Source organism: Chaetodon auriga, chromosome 16, assembly GCF_051107435.1.
Source record: "Chaetodon auriga isolate fChaAug3 chromosome 16, fChaAug3.hap1, whole genome shotgun sequence".
NCBI classification, from domain to species: Eukaryota; Metazoa; Chordata; class Actinopteri; order Chaetodontiformes; family Chaetodontidae; genus Chaetodon; species Chaetodon auriga.
Genome location: NC_135089.1, coordinates 703990 through 719681, shown reverse-complemented (window position 1 = coordinate 719681; position 15692 = coordinate 703990). Strand labels below are relative to the sequence as shown.

The 15692-nt window shown below is 49.2% G+C and overlaps 2 protein-coding genes across 3 annotated transcripts; one reads left to right on the top strand and one right to left on the bottom strand.

Moving 5' to 3' along the window:
- The first annotated feature begins 1335 nt into the window (after nucleotides 1-1335).
- On the top strand, nucleotides 1336-6126 carry LOC143334558 (keratin, type I cytoskeletal 13-like). The gene is made up of 8 exons (XM_076753391.1): nucleotides 1336-1847; nucleotides 3293-3375; nucleotides 3721-3877; nucleotides 4437-4598; nucleotides 4684-4809; nucleotides 5025-5099; nucleotides 5186-5331; nucleotides 5856-6126. The coding sequence occupies exons 1-8, from the start codon at nucleotides 1368-1370 to the stop codon at nucleotides 5926-5928; spliced, it is 1302 nt and encodes a 433-aa protein (XP_076609506.1). The 5' UTR covers nucleotides 1336-1367; the 3' UTR covers nucleotides 5929-6126.
- Nucleotides 6127-7281: 1155 nt separating this feature from the next.
- Nucleotides 7282-15391, bottom strand: LOC143334554 (uncharacterized). Of its 2 annotated transcripts, none has more exons than XM_076753384.1 (3): nucleotides 14991-15391; nucleotides 11646-12382; nucleotides 7282-9956 (listed from the first exon to the last, which is right to left on the bottom strand). In XM_076753384.1, exons 2-3 carry the CDS (start codon nucleotides 12117-12119, stop codon nucleotides 8838-8840), a joined length of 1593 nt encoding a protein of 530 aa, XP_076609499.1. In that variant the 5' UTR covers nucleotides 12120-12382; nucleotides 14991-15391; the 3' UTR covers nucleotides 7282-8837. The 2 variants fall into 2 exon arrangements, with proteins under 2 accessions (XP_076609499.1, XP_076609500.1); XM_076753385.1 differs by having other exon boundaries at nucleotides 15172-15391.
- Between the last annotated feature and the right edge of the window lie 301 nt (nucleotides 15392-15692).

Sequence of the window (15692 nt, the reverse complement as noted above, 5' to 3'; positions counted from 1 at the left end):
CAGCTGATCCAGACCTCTTCCTCAGAGAAGAGACTCAACCTTCACACAAACACACCACAGCTCACAGGAGACCCTGAACAGTTACCATGGCAACACAACAGTCCCACTGTGTCTGCACCAGCCGGGGGCGTTTTCCCACAGAGTGCACCTACAGGATGCCGTCAGACAGGTGAGCGCTCGGTGCCAGGAGGCATTTCAGTCAGCGCTGAGAGAAAAACTGCAGAGCCAGCAGGAACCAGATCCTCTGTTATATCACACAGCCCAGAGGGGGGAGGCAAGAAGTACGCCTACTCTGAAGTACAAGTACCCGCTGTTCTGCAAAGTCACTGCTCAAGTACTGTGCCTCAGTGTCAGCTGGATCTACTGAGGTACTAGTATTTCCAATTCAGTTTGCACATTCAGATTATTGATACAAACTACAACCAGCTGATTCTGGAGTATTATGTGGAGTAAACCATGCAGCAGTACACGCAGTAAAGTCTTTCGATGAGCTCCACCTTCACCAGAACACATTCATTCCTCAATAATCAGAATTCTGCAGAATGAGTACTTTTACTTTGGTGCATGAAGTATATTCTAGTACTTTAAAACAAATTTTTAATGCAGGACTTTTACTTGTAAGTAGAGTATTTCCACACTGAAGTAATACAACTTTTACTTAGATAACTAATCTGAGAACTTTTTACTCCAAAATCCCTAAAAATGTAGTTCAAATATCAGTCATAAAAGTACAGAAGTATTACAGCTTCATGCAGTAGAAGTACTGGTTCTACGGTAAAATGTCCCTCCACGTTTGGTCCTGACTGGACAGAACAGGTGAAAACGCTCAAACTGGGATTAACTTTGATCTGGATCTATAAATAAACTCAGATTAAAAATGGTCTCTGACAGTGAACCCGGCAGCTTCTCGGTCGACTCCGTGCGGGAGGTTACGACCGCTGGAGGATGGCAGTGAGTGATGGCTCTCATGTTTGCAGCATTTCTGAGCTGCAGGAAACATGACGGGACCAGTTCTTTGAAAAGCTCCTGTGGAATATTCCGGCGCTCTGCAGGAACATGTGCAGCGCCGTAAAAACAACAGTGTTTCCTCTCAAACGCACAAAGCTGCAAAAAGAAGCTGCATAAAATTCATATAATGCATATAAGTCAAGTGCAAGTACTTCAAAATCAAAAGTGCAGTACTGGAGTTACTGTGCTGTGTTACATTACACACCTGGGGGTGTGCTGTCGACCACACCCCACACCTGCAGCTCAGCCCACCTGAACGCCTTTAAAAGAAGCAAACTGATCCATCTCTCCTCACTTCTCTCCTCTCCTACTCCCTCCACCGGAGAAGACAGACCTCCTCATCTCACTCCATCATCACAATGTCCATCGTGTTCTCCTCCTCACGGAGCTCAATGGGCGGTGGCGGTATCGGCATTGGCCGAGCATCCTACGGCGGCCTGAGCTCCTTCAGTGTGTCAGGAGCACCAGGAGGAATTAAGGTCTCCCAGGCCAGCCGCAGCTTCTCTGCTGGAGGTGGCAGCGGCGGCGGCTTCGGCGGCGGCTTCGGCGGCGGCTTCGGCTATGGTGGTGGAGCAGCTGCAGGGTTCGGCGCAGGCGGTGGTTTTGGTGGTGGCTTCGGGGGAGGGGCGGTGACGGACAACAGCCTCATCGCCAACGAGAAGTTCACCATGCAGAACCTGAACGACCGCCTGGCCGCGTACCTGGCCAAGGTGGCGGCGCTGGAGAAGGCCAACGCCGAGCTGGAGCTGAAGATCAGGGAGTTTGTGGAGAGCAAGGTGGGCCCCACCACCAGGGACTACAGCGCCTTCTTCGTCACCATCGCAGACCTGCAGGGCAAGGTAAGGAAGAGGGGCAGCATGGGAAATGGTGTTCAGTGCGGAGTTAGCTCTTTATTTCTTACAACTTGGTCAAAATTTGACTAAAAAAAAGCAACAAGCGAGAAGAAAGTTTTAAAAAGAGTTTATTGAGTTAACAAAAATGAACGAAATAACAGAACGAGTCTCTTTAATCAATGGAAAAGTTTCTTAAGAAGCCAGAAAATGAAGTCATGATGTTCTCAACAAAAAAAGAAAAGAACTAAGGAAAAGATCCGAACAAAAAATAACGTTTCGGGTTTCCCAGACGTCTTACAGGCTTTTCAGTTTTTACTGAATTCTTGTTGGTGTGATAATCAGACGAGCAGATAATGACTCTGAATGAACAGAGTGAAATCTGAGGCGGTGGGAAGTGAATCGAGGCTCCAGGTGATCAGACGTATGACTCTGACCACACCTGTGTGTCAGTGATCCAGGTGAGGCTGAACCTGAAAGCTTTTCCAACCAGGAGCCGAACGCGCAAAGCTAATGTGACCATGAGAAGAGTTTTTATGTGTCGTTTAGAGTATTTTTACTGCACAGCGTTCGAGGTGATCTGCAGATAAAACCTGATTACACTGATGGCCGTTAACGAGCTTTCATCTCCTTCTATCTGGAGGAAATATGTTGATTATATATTAATAATTATGCTGATGATGATCTTTGTATAAATATGCTGTGAGATTATTGATCTGCTGAGGAGTCGGAAAAATCTGCAGCTGCAGGTGACGACGAGTAACGGCTCGTCAAAACACCTCCATCACTGTGAGCACTAACGAGCGTCTACAGCGGTTTTCTTTGGTCTCCTGCAGCTTCAGATCGATCCGCGGTCGCTGTTCCGGTCCGTTCAGCTGGTTCAGTAAAATCGTGTTTCGTCTTCCTCTTCAGCTGCTTCTTACATGCTAAATCTTAGAAATGCAGAGGAGTAGTTGAACAAAAGGAAACAAAAATACGTGAAGTGAAAGCTCAAGATTAATCAACACTGAAAATAATCGCAGGTTTCAGCTCTGCTGTGATTGGCTGGCTGTGGAGTTGGGAGGGGAAAACATTTTAAACGTGGCAGCTCTCACCTTCCATAGATCACAATAAATATATCAGAGACAAAGAAAAAGAGTCAAAGTGAGACGTGAACCAGAGCTCCAGGGATCGGATGGATGTCTCTGTAACAACAGGTCGACTGCACCCGATCACCTGATCCAGGTGTGAGTGATCCAGGTGAAGCTGCCCCGCCTCAAAAACTCTTCTCTTTCAAACGCTGCACACAGACGACATGAACAAACATTTCACTGCAGCATGAAGGATCAGTTTTCTGCGTCCAATAGGATTTTGTCCTAAAATTGCCTGCTGCCACGCTTTGGCACCTTTTGGTTGGTAAACGGATCCTTTTCCTGTTCTCTGGCATCATCGTTTGTGACTGTTTGTGTTTTCAGATCCAGGACGCCATCCTCGCCAAAGGGAGCGTCATGCTGAACATCGACAACGCCAAGCTGGCTCAGGACGACTTCAGAGTCAAGTCAGTGACGTTCTGTCTGTCTTTATGAAACAAACACCTGAACAGACTGAGAGTCAGTGTGGCAATTCCCAGCAGCCAACAGCTCCCTCTGCTGGCTGCTGGGGAAACTGCAGCCGGTGGAAAACACAAACTGGCTGTTCAGGCTGTTAAGTCACCTTTAAAAGAAGCTGCGTTTCTTCAGCTGTTTGTTCTTATCATGACATTCTGTTTCCGTCTTTGTGGAGCCTCATTGTTAATGTGCTCATTTAGATAATTACACGTCTCCTACACATTCATAAGGTTTGAAGTTGTTTCTCTTCACTTCGTCTCTCTGACCCTCACTGGATGACGTAACAACCTGTGCAGGTTTGAGAACGAGCTGTCGATGCGTCAGTCGGTGGAGGCCGACATCGCCGGCCTGAAGATGCTGCTGGGAGAACTGAACGTGGCAAAGACTGACCTGACCATGCAGATCGACAGCCTGAAGGAGGAGCTGGTGTCCATGAAGAAGAACCACGAGGAGGTACAGAGATCAGGTTCAACACCTGATTCCCAAACACAACCTCCTTGATCAGCAGCAACTTAAGATGCAAACTGTTTAGTCCCGACAAGAAGAAAAATATCTTCAATCACATCAAACCTTTTTGTCACGGACATCTTCAAATAAGACAAACGTGTGGCAAAATGCTACAACATCATTACAACAGAAATACAAAATATAACACAAGTATATTTTCAAAAAGAGCATTTTGGGAACAGGATACCAGTAAAACCAATGACAACCACAAGCTAAAATAACATATGACATGCTAGCATTAGCATGTCAACAAGCTCAAATTTTAGTATGTAAAACAGATTTGGAATGTAATGTTTCACACATGAACAGATTTGGTCTGCCATGTTAGCATCTAACATGATAGCAGAGTGTTAGCATGTTGTCATGTTAGCATCTAACATGATAGCACGCTGTTAGTATGTTAGCATCTAACATGATAGCAGGCTGTTGGCATGTTGTCATGTTAGCATCTGACATGGCGTCTCATGTTGTCACATGACTGACCTCTGCCTCCCTCGTCCTGCAGGACTTGCTGGGCATGCGAGCTCAGATGAGCGGCCAGGTGAACGTGGAGGTGGACGCCTCACCTCAGGAGGACCTCAACAAGGTCCTGGAGGAGATCAGAGATCACTACGAGTCTGTCACCGCCAGGAGTCGCAGAGACCTGGAGAGCTGGTTCCAGACCAAGGTGGGCGAGGAGAATCTGTTGAAGACCGTGGACAAAGCGTGTTGTTCTCTGTGTTTCACTGACATCCGTCTCTCTCATCTCTCAGATGGAGCTGATCAAACAGGACACGGTGGAAGCAGAGATGACGCTGAAGACGACAAACACAGAAGTGAAGGAAGTGAAGAGTCAGCTTCAGGCTCTGGAGATCGAGCTGCAGTCACAGCTCAGCATGGTGAGCAGCACTGCGCTAACCAATGCTAACTGTTAGCATGCAGTGACCCTCGATGGAGTGAATTTTTGAAGAGAGTTTTTTGTTTAAAAAGGCCTTAATTAAGGCCATTATGTTCTGATTCATTGAAGCTTTTATGCGTTATTCTATCGAATCCGGGATCCTCGTGGAGATCACGACTCTGTCCTCTGTCCTCTAACACGTCTGTCTCCCTGTAGAAAGCGTCTCTCGAAGGCACGCTGGCCGACATCCAGAACCGCTACGCCATGCAACTGAACGCATACCAGATGCAGGTGAGCGGCTCAGGCTAAACACGTCGAAGTGTGTTAGCTGCATTAGCATTAGCTGTGACACAGAATGCACCTGTGTGTGTGTGCAGGTGAGCGGGATGGAGGAGCAGCTGGTGCAGCTGAGGGCTGACCTGGAGAGACAAGGACAAGAGTACCAGACGCTGCTGGACATCAAGACCAGGCTGGAGATGGAGATCGCCGAGTACAGGAGGCTGCTGGACGGAGAGGGATCCGGGTAAGACGAGAGGAGGTTCAGGTTCAGTTTCAGCTGAGACCAGATCAGCCTGAGAGTCGAGCTGAGTCACAAGAGACGTCGCTGTTTTCCCGCCAGTTCACGTCGGCAGTAAACTGCAAATAAACAATGACAGAAACGAGTAAACGGTATTAAAACAGTAGATTATTTGACTTGTCATCAACGTCGTCTGATGTCCAGTGTTACAGGACTGGAGCTCCAAAATATTAACCGAGATAAATTAAAGACAATTAAATTAAAATAATTACAAAAATTATAAAGAGTTTTTCAAAATGGACCAAAAGTTTCCTCCTGAGTTTAACCAAACCTCCAGAAACTCCACACAATAAAAGCGTGACCGAGCGTTTGTCTCCATCCGCTGTGTGAGTCTCAGTCACTGGAAAGATCTGGATGAGACTCAAAGTTCTTCTCAGCTCAAACTGTTTCATGATTGACTGGTAACCCTGACGACCAGTCGTGACATCAGAGCGGGTCTTCTCTAACTTCCCGTTACGTCTCCCTCTCAGATCTTCACTCTCGTCCACCACCACCACCACCACCAACAAAGTCATCACAAAGGTCATTGAGGAGTCCATCTGAGACCAATCACACGTCTGTCTGAACCTGGGCGGAGTCAGATCTCAGCCTACCGCTGTCCTGCATCAGAGGCCAAGATGAAGAGTGCTTCCTCTTCATCTTGCTTCACACTCTTTTTCTGTGACATCACGTCCTCAGTCAGAGCTTCCTGGGTGGTCTGGGTGGGGTCCAACTTTCTGTCTGATTCTTCAAGAAATAAAACTCAACTCACTCAACACAAAGTGTCCGAATGTTTGATGAAACCCAGAAACCCAATCTGCCTCCAGCATCACCGCTAACTCCAGGTGTGCAGTGACAGTGAAAGACTGACAGGTAGCAACAGTAACTGAGGAGGGCGGGGCTTATAGGAAGGTCAGTTTGATAGGACAACATTTAGGCTACCGGTTAGCGTGCTAAACTACAACGCTTGAGATGGTAAACATATGCTGAACAATAGAACTTTGGCACACATATTAGCATTTAGCTTATCATTATTTATTCTCATCAAACACTGATGCCAATTTTCAGAACTTTGTAGTACTGTGTGTACTACTGCCAACATAATAAAAAATACACAACTTTCTCACATTTCTCGTTTACTGTCAGCACCACATGAAAGTTTTTACAAACTTTTGTTGTTATAGACGCTGGAGTGATCACGACACGCAGGATAAAAACGAACCATAGGCTACGTCGTGGTGATGTCAGACCACACGGTAACAACATGCTAAAAATCACACGACCGACCCAAAACCTGCCAGGTGTGTGGAGGATTTACATCGATTGGCAGAAATATTCATATTCATGTTTTCATGAGCTCATACTCACCGGAAAAGAAGAATCATTGTGTTTTTGTTACCTTAAAAAGAGTCTTTAGATCCACAGAGGGAGCAGCTCCTCTTCCTCAGAGTCCACTGTGTTGCACTGCCATGTTTCTACAGTAGCCCAGAAAGGACAAACCAAACATTGACTTTCACATTTTACAGGAGTTTCACCACCATGAGCTCTCCTGCAGGCTGAGGTGAGGGTGTTCGGCCGGCTGCGGTCTGCACCTTCACCTCTAGATGCCACTAAATCCTCCACACGGACCTTTAAATCTGAGTAACAGAAAAAAGTCATATGTACGAACGAGGGTTCAGCCTGAAGCTACGACTTCTCCACCGATGACCTATGCTTCATTTCAATGGTTCTGCTCCAAACTGGTCCAACATGGGCTCGATAGCACCGTCCTGGACAGAACCGGGTCGAGAACCAGAGCTGATCTGCTGTTGCTGATGAGAGCTTCCTAATATGTCGGCGCTGATGAGAAAATGAGTCCTAAAAACATTTTAGTCCAAAGCTTCAGAAACACAAACAGATCAAAGACAGTCAGAGAGCAGCAGTGACATTAGTTTCTTTAATAATTCTTTTTCCAGTACAAGATGCTGCATCACTTTCTCTTTTTTCATTTTATTGTTTTCTTAGGAACGACATTATCAATAGAAGATTTTTGTACACAGTGAGCGATCTGGATTGGGGGGGCGGCCTCGTTGGGTTCCTTTGTGCTGATGTGTTTGGTCCTGCTGGAGCCCAACGACACTGAAAACCGACTTCATGGCGTGACGATACTGGAATGATCTGAAGGAATGTCATCAGCAGATTATCAACAACAAAAATATCACTGTGGTGCATCCTGATCAATAATCAATACTGGTCAATAAAAAATATCAAAATTATATCATCCGATTTTTAACAATACAGTAACAGAGTGTATGCCTGCGAGTACCCACACCTGTAAGGAAAATACTAGTAAACTGGCAGCAAGTACTCAAACAGAAGTACTCACACGTGGCTGGCTAAAGTACTTTAACTGCTGTAAAGACATACTGAGGAATCTGAACCAGGACCACGTTTAACCAGAGCGTCAACCACCAAGACCATGCTCTGAGAGGGCGTCGACCAAGATCAAGCTCTGAGAGAGCGTCGACCGAGATCAAGCTCTGAGAGAGCGTCGCAGGAGACTTCCAATGTTTGAAGTCTGTTCAGTCACATTTGGTTTAAAACGAGTGATGAAACTAAAACTAAAGACAAGGATTCATCAACACTTTAAGAACCGTCGCTGCTGTTAGCTTGCTAATGCTAGCTAAATGCTAGCTAGCTGTGCTTATGCCAGGGGGAGTGTTATCATCAGAGCTGGTCTAAAATAAACCAGCTAATCGATCAGAAACAGCTGATCAGCAACACGACCGAGTTCATCTTTACTTTATGTGTTTGTTAAAAAAAGCATCAGTCGGACTACGAATCCCACCTGGACAGGACCAGGACCAGGACCAGGACCAGGACCAGGATCGGGACTTAGAAGGAATCACATTTATGATGTGTGAGCGAATGACGGCGAGTTAAACTCTGGATTTTATCCAGATAAGAGAAGTTTCAAACTTTGCTGTTTGTGGTTTACGTATTACTACAGTTTACGGATCGACGCTCGTCCTCTGAAGAGTGTTCATCACTCTCTGTCACCATCGTCATCGGTAAACGGGGTCCTGGTTCATCGGGAGCTGCTGGTCTGCTTCAGTAAAAAACAAATGAAGTACTCACACTTGGTTACTGAAGTATTTGTGCTTGTGTAAGTACTCCAAAATAAGTACTGGGACTGGGTCCTCCAGAGAGAGAGACTACACTCACTACAGTTCAGACAGACCAGTTTACAGATTATCTACAAGCCCCTCAGCACCACACCCGCCCACACACACAGTACACAACATGTACACACACACAGACACTTGCATAAGAGCAAATCAGTCAGTCCACCCTGCTCACATATAAATGCAAAAGAGCTCAAAAGGTATGAAAATGTATGAAAAAATTCATAAGGAAAAAATGTATATATAGTATTTATAAAAAAGAGGAATAATACTTTGTTTTTCCGAGAGGTTAAAGGTCAGGAGTTAATTTTAGCTACTGTCACTGCCCACGGTGCTGCTGCTGCTGCTGCTGCTGCCGCTGCTGCTGCTGCTGCCGGTGCTCGCCGTGTCCACTCGCTCTCGCTTGTGGATCTGCTCGTGTGCCTTGAGGTGACCCGACTGGCTGAAAGTCTTCCCGCACTGCGGGCAGGCGTACGGCCGCTCGCCCGTGTGGATCTGCTGGTGAGCCTTCAGGTGGCCGAGGCGGCCGAAGCTCTTCCCGCACTGCGTGCAGCCGAACGGCCGCTCGCCCGAGTGGATCTTCTCGTGGGTTTTTAACACGCCCGAGTTGCTGAAAGTCTTGCCGCACTGCGAGCAGGTGAAGGGCTTCTCGCCCGTGTGGATCTGGATGTGGTTGCGGTAGCTGGTCTCCTTGCTGAAGCTTTTGCCACAGTGCTGGCAGCAGAACGGCCTCTCGCCCGTGTGGCTCAGCTGATGGGCCTTCAGCTCCTTCGATTGGCCGAAGCTCTTGCCGCAGGTGAGGCAGATGAACGGGCGCTCGCCGGTGTGCAGCCGCTGGTGCGATCGCAGGTCGTCGGCCTTGGTGAAGCCTTTGGGACAGTGAGCGCACACGTACGGCTTCTGGCCCGTGTGGATCAGCTGGTGGCGCTTGAGGTTTCCCGCCTGGCCGAAGCTCTTGCCACACTGCGAGCAGGTGTACGGCCGCTCGCCGGTGTGGATGCGCTGGTGGGTTTTCAGGTTTCCCAGCGTGCTGAAGTTCTTCCCGCACTGCGTGCAGGAGAAAGGCTTCTCCCCCTGCATGTTACGAGGTTTCCTCACCGTCGGACTCTGGGTTTTGGTTGTGATGACCAGGCTCCCGCCTCCTCCCTGCCCGGTCGCCGTCGCCTCCACCGCCACCGCCGCCTTCCCCTCCTCGGCCGTCTGCAGCTCGTACAGACCCCCGCCTCCGAACTCGGGGTCCAGTTTGCCGATGCCGTCCATCAGCAGGGCGTCGGGCCGCAGCTTGTTGAGCTCGGTGCGGAGCTCCGCCATGTGGATGGACTCAAGGCCGTTGTGCTGCAGGTGGGCAGACATGCTGGACTCCGTGGTGTAGTAGCACTGCAGGTCCACGTGGTGGTCCGACTTGATGTACTCCAGAGTGTCCGTCACCTGCAGCCAACACATGCAGCTTCAGTCAGTGTCCTCAAATACTCATCATATACATAAGAGACACTATTCATCACATCCTGAGACGTTTCACAAAAACCTGAAATAAAAAGGTTCATGGTGTCAACAGGCTCATTCCTTCAGCACTCAGGGGTTTGTGATCACCTCTGACCTGCAGCTTATTCAGGTTCAGACTGTAAACTCTGAGATTTGGAGGGTGAACTGTAGAAAGACAAACAGGAAGACGAATCACCGAGTGGAGATAAAAACCATCGAATCAAACACCTGCTTCAGACACGAGAGCCTGTTTGAGGCTTCACTGCTGCAAAGACACAACATGAGAAGGCAAACAGGAAGCACCTCCTGGAGGAGGACACCACCTACTGGAAGAGGAAACCACCTCCTGGAGGAGGACACCACCTCCTGAAGCAGCTACCATCCAAACCACATGCTGCCCAAAGTTCACACGTTTAGTATAATCTAATAGTGAAACACTGAGAGGACATTTACCTGTAACAGAGTATTTAGTACTTTTTTATTAGTACTTTTACTTAAATAAAACATCTGAGTACTTCTCTCACCACTGCTGAACATCTGCATCCACCTTCATTCACACCGTCACCACAAGCAGCTGTTACATGAGCCTACTTCAGTCCTGCTGAAGAGTACTTCTCTTCCCCCTGCAGACGTGTTGTGAGCTGAGCTGTATTTGTTTAAAGGGATTTCCAGGCGTCACTTAACGATCTTAAAGTTCTCTACAGGATCAGATTCAGCAGGACAGAATCCGTCTGACATCACCACCTCCACCCAGGTGGATGAGCTTCAGTGTGTTAAGACAGATCAGCCTCCGTCACAAACACTATGAGTGACTTTAATAAGGAAAACATGGGGGACAGTTTTCAGAGGACGAGGTTTCACATCCACACTGAAGGTTGATGGACTCCAGGAGGAGGAGGAGGAGGAGGTTCACTCCTCTCATCATTAAACTACACGACCTGGTCTGCCTGACACTCAGCAGGACAGAGACAGGACTGATCATCTGTGTGTCACTGATCACAGAATCAGAGACACCTGAGACGAATCGTCATGCTCTGAAGTTTAGAAGTTTTGACTGTTGCTGTTTTTCAGCCATCTGATGAAGATTTGGACGTTTTGTTACGAGTCAATTGAACACTGATCAACAGTTTATACATTTGATCACCTTTTGATGAATTTGTGAAAGCAGCTGCTGGTTGTTTTTGATCTTCCTGAATGTTTCCAGCTGTTTTTTGGCTCAGAGTTTCATGATATTTATGAAACAACAGTCGGATGTTTAAGCAGCCGTCTGGTGTTTCTCGTTCTGATTGCAGCCATGTTTCATCAGGACAGGAGATGAACTTGTTTTAATGCTAACGCTCCCCTTTAAGCTAACGCTCGTGATGGAGCTCTCTGGAAGCCAGCCGTGGTGTTCACAGGCTGCTGGTCTGTCAGGATCAAAGACAGATCAAACACGTCGTTCAGGTCACACCTGCATCGCCCAGCCAGCGCTCATTAACAGGTCACCTTCCAGGTAAAATCTGACTTTCTGACTCACCCCTGTACTGTACTATAATACTAATATACAACACTCTGCAGCACCTGACGTGTGCTGCCATTCACCTAAAACCCATCAGAATCTACTTGAAACCAGGTGTGACCAGGGTCCATCTTTACCTGGGAGATGTAGTCAAACACGGAGCTGGGCTCGTAGTGCGATTTGTAGTCCAGCTCGGTGACGTCAGCATGGTGGAAGTGGCCCAGGTGGTGGTTGCAGTGGTGACCATGATGCTCCGACTTGATGTAGTCAAGGCCGCTGATCTCCATCTTGATCTGGTCTTGGCCCAGCTCGGCGGTGGACAACGGCTGGATCTCCGACAGGTCCACGGTCCGGATGGGCTCCAGGTCTCCGTCCTCCGGCTCACTCTTCACGCACGGCAGCATCACTAGCGGCTCGGCGATCTCCGCCGCCAGTGAGCTGAGCGTGGGCGTGGGGCAGTCGGACGAGAGGAGGGCCAGAGTGGGCGTGGAGGCCGAGGAGCCGGGCCCCGGACCGCAGTCCACCTGCAAGGGGGGGTCCAGAGGCGGGGGAGGGGAGCCACATTCGGGGGGCAGGCCGAGGCTCAAACAGTCAGTCTCTAAGTCTGTCATGGTGAGGGGTGGAGCTAATCCTCCTCCCCCGAGTCTGGTTCAACACCTGAAGTATCGCTGAAGTATCTCCTCCTCCTCCTCCTCCTCCTCCTCCTCCTCCTCTCCCTGAGTCCTTCCTCACTCCTCTGAAGAGATCTACCTCTCCTGAGAGGGGAGGAGCTGGGAGGTAGGGGGTGTGTCCCTGAGCGTCTCCTCTGGGAATCCAACAACCAGTCGGCGAGACGTCCTGCTGATGTCACCACCCACACCTGACTGGGACCAGCCTGCAGAGACAGAGGAGACACTACAGTCAGGTTCAGTTTCACCTCCTTCTACGAGCTGCGTGGAGAGGAGGTCAGACTGCTGCAGGAGCTTTGACCTCCTCTTCACAAGAATACTGACTTTTTATGCATCTGAGCATCAGGACAAAAAGACGTTTTTCACTGCAACACACTTTCAGATCAACAGGAGGCGACGATCAACGTCTTAAGGACAGAAAACACGACTGAGGGCCATCTCACATCTGACTGCACAGATCTCCTGAGACCATCCTAAAGATCAGGATCAGGCTGATCTGGGCACAGTTTACTGGATCACATGAGCTGCTGCAGCGTTCAGTGCAGCTCACAGATTGACTGTGACGGTAACGGATCTGTGAGTCAATCTGTTGTCACTCCTGACAAGATCTACAATCAGCAGAAGACCTGACACAACACGACAGCAAAGCACCTGAAAATCCACCACGAGAGGAAAAGCTTGATAGAAAAGAGAAGATGACGAGCAGATCAGGATGAAAACAGGCAATAAAGACAGCCGTCACTCTCACGCAAACTCCTGGAAATCACTGTGGATGTCAGCTGATACCAGACCTGATGGGGTGAAACCAGCAGCAAATCTGAGCCAAAGCAAATCCGTCAACACAGAATCGAACAGCGACACAGGTGTGACGGGACGTCCTGAGCTGGCCAGGACAGTATGTTTGGTTCATTATGTGAGCTGAACAACAGCCCTTCTGCTTTAACAGCACACCAGTTTTTGTCCATCAGCAGTAGTGTGCTCGTCAGCTTAGTCCGGTTAGCAAGGTTAGCCCGGTTAGCCTCTCTCCTGTACTGTCGCTGCCTCTGACGGACAAACACAAGACCAGAGCTGGAGAAACTGAGAGGAAGACGAGTCCTTCTGCCTCTCACTGCTTGAGCTCTGCCTCAAAGTCCTCTGATGGAGCTCTGTGGACATTTGTCTCGTTCTTAATTACTGACAACATGTCAGCATTTATGGCCCAACGAACCACTGCTGAAAGTTTACATTTTTCACAATAAATGAGTATTTTCTGCATTTTGTTTCTCTGCCGCACTGAAAAATACTGAGTGGTGAGTTTTGTGTACAGGTACAGCTCAGGTGTATCACTAACGTCAGCCTCCTGACTCAGACCGACTTCATATCCGCCACTAAACATCAACACTTTAAATCAGCCTTTCATTTTCCTGAAAACAAGCCTGAATCAGTCTGACAGCAGCCAATCACGTTACACGATCAGGACGTAAAGGGGTGTGTGTGTGTGTGTGTGTGTGTGTGTGTGTGTGTGTGTGTGTGCAGAGCAGCACACAACAGGTAAACCTGAGATGATCAAACTCAGACGCACAGACTCAGCTTCAGTCAACAAAAACAGACACAAACACACAAGAAGCACTCTGGACAAAGTTCAGGACCTGACCTGGACTTGCTAGTCTGGACTCAGGACCTGACCTGGATTTGAGTCTGGACTCAGGCTGTGTTCTCCTGCGTGTTTACATGTGATGTTCTTTATTGACTGTTTGTTAGAATCTGATATTTCAATAAACAACAACTGAACACAGCAAAGACAAAGGTTCAGTCTGACAGGAAGACCAATTAAAGCGCTTTGTTTGAAGTCCTCTTCTGTCCTGACAAACCTCAACTGTGGACTCATAAAAGAAGTCCATGTGGAGACACACACACACACACACACACACACACACACACACACAGAGAGAGAGAGAGAGAGAGAGAGAGAGAGAGAGAGAGAGAGAAAAGTTTGGAGGCTGGCTGGTATCAGCCCTGGAAGTCTTTCACGTTAAAGTTCATGTGAGCAGGTTTGTGGCGGCGGACAGGCCGCAGACTGAGCTCGAACCCCCGCAGCCTGCGGCGGGACTGCAGCGGACTGAGGTGAGGTGCTGCTCGGGTTACCTGTCCCCTCACACTCAGGTAGCCTTTTCAACTCGCCACGCAGCCTCTGCGCAGACTGACTGCCTCAATCTGGCGGTGATTTTTTCTCAGGATGTCTCTGTCTGCCCGCACTAACTCGCCATCCTCCGCTTTCCGAGCAGGAACTTTTTGTTTCGGCGATTCTTGCGCTCAGAGTGAAAAGTCCACATGACAGCGGAGGGAAATGTGTTTAAACCCGCTTTCTGGCATACAAAGACAGGGCAAGATGCCATGTCTAGCGAGCTAGCAAAGCTAGCCAGTGGCCATCTTGTTTATCGCTCTAACGTCATTTGCAGCCCGCTAAGCTAACTAGCGGGGCTAGCTGGTGTTAGCATGGGGAGAAAGTGAGAGTGAAGCGGGGAGGAGAGGCAGGCAGAGGGGAGCAGCGGAGGTTAGCCTCCTCCGCCGTCCGGGGCACTTTGTGCATTTCGCAGGCTGTGTGAGCGCAGCGGGGAGCGGCTGACAGCCGCCGCACAAAAGAGACCAACTGTGTCAGACTGAGCGACGCGTCCGCCGCCGACTCCGCGGTCATTATCTGTCAGAAAGCGCCGCAGCCAGTTCGGAGAAGCAGGAAACCGAGCGCGGCGGAGCGGCGGCGAGCTCAGCAAGCACAGAAAGAGCACACCGGAGCCGAGCGGGTGGCTAATAACGGCGGGGACATCGGTACGTTACCTGCGGGGGGTCCGGTTCATGACTGGCTGTCCGCCTCGGATCGGCTCCGCTGCCCGTCACTTGTAGCTAACTCCGCCGGACCCGCCACGTCCACCTCGGCAGAACAACCCGCCGCCTCTCCTCCTCTCCTCCCCTCTATCACTGACTAATTCCGCTCCCTCCTTCCTTCCCTCCTTCTTACCTTCCTTTCCTCCCTCCTTCCTCTCTCGCTTCTTTCCCCCCTTCGCTACTCCTTCCGTCCTTCCTGCCTGCCCACTGGCCGCTCGTGCACACGCGCTACCCGTTCAGGCGGGTATGTTGGTAACTACGGCAACGGTAGTAGTAGGTGGGTATAGTTTTCAGCGGCGCGCGCAGCACCGATTCGCTGGTGTAGCACGAGCGTTTCCGCGCGCCGCACATTGTTACAGAATCGCCACCATCAGCACCTCGCGCTCGTGTTGTTGTGCTTTTCCTCCTTTTAGAGCTCCACGCGCCCGGCGTATTGTGATGAATGAATGAACGAGCGAGCAGCACGCGCCCCGCTGAGCCGGGTCAACGCGGTCAAGCAGCAATCCGCTGACGTCACTCAGGACAATTAACGTGCTCATTAAACAGCCAATGATTTCACTGTGACGATGCTAATAGTGACGTTTACTGCGGTTTGAAGAGAAGTTTGACAGACAAACGATCAATGAATTGAGAGAATCAGTGAAGGAATCGATG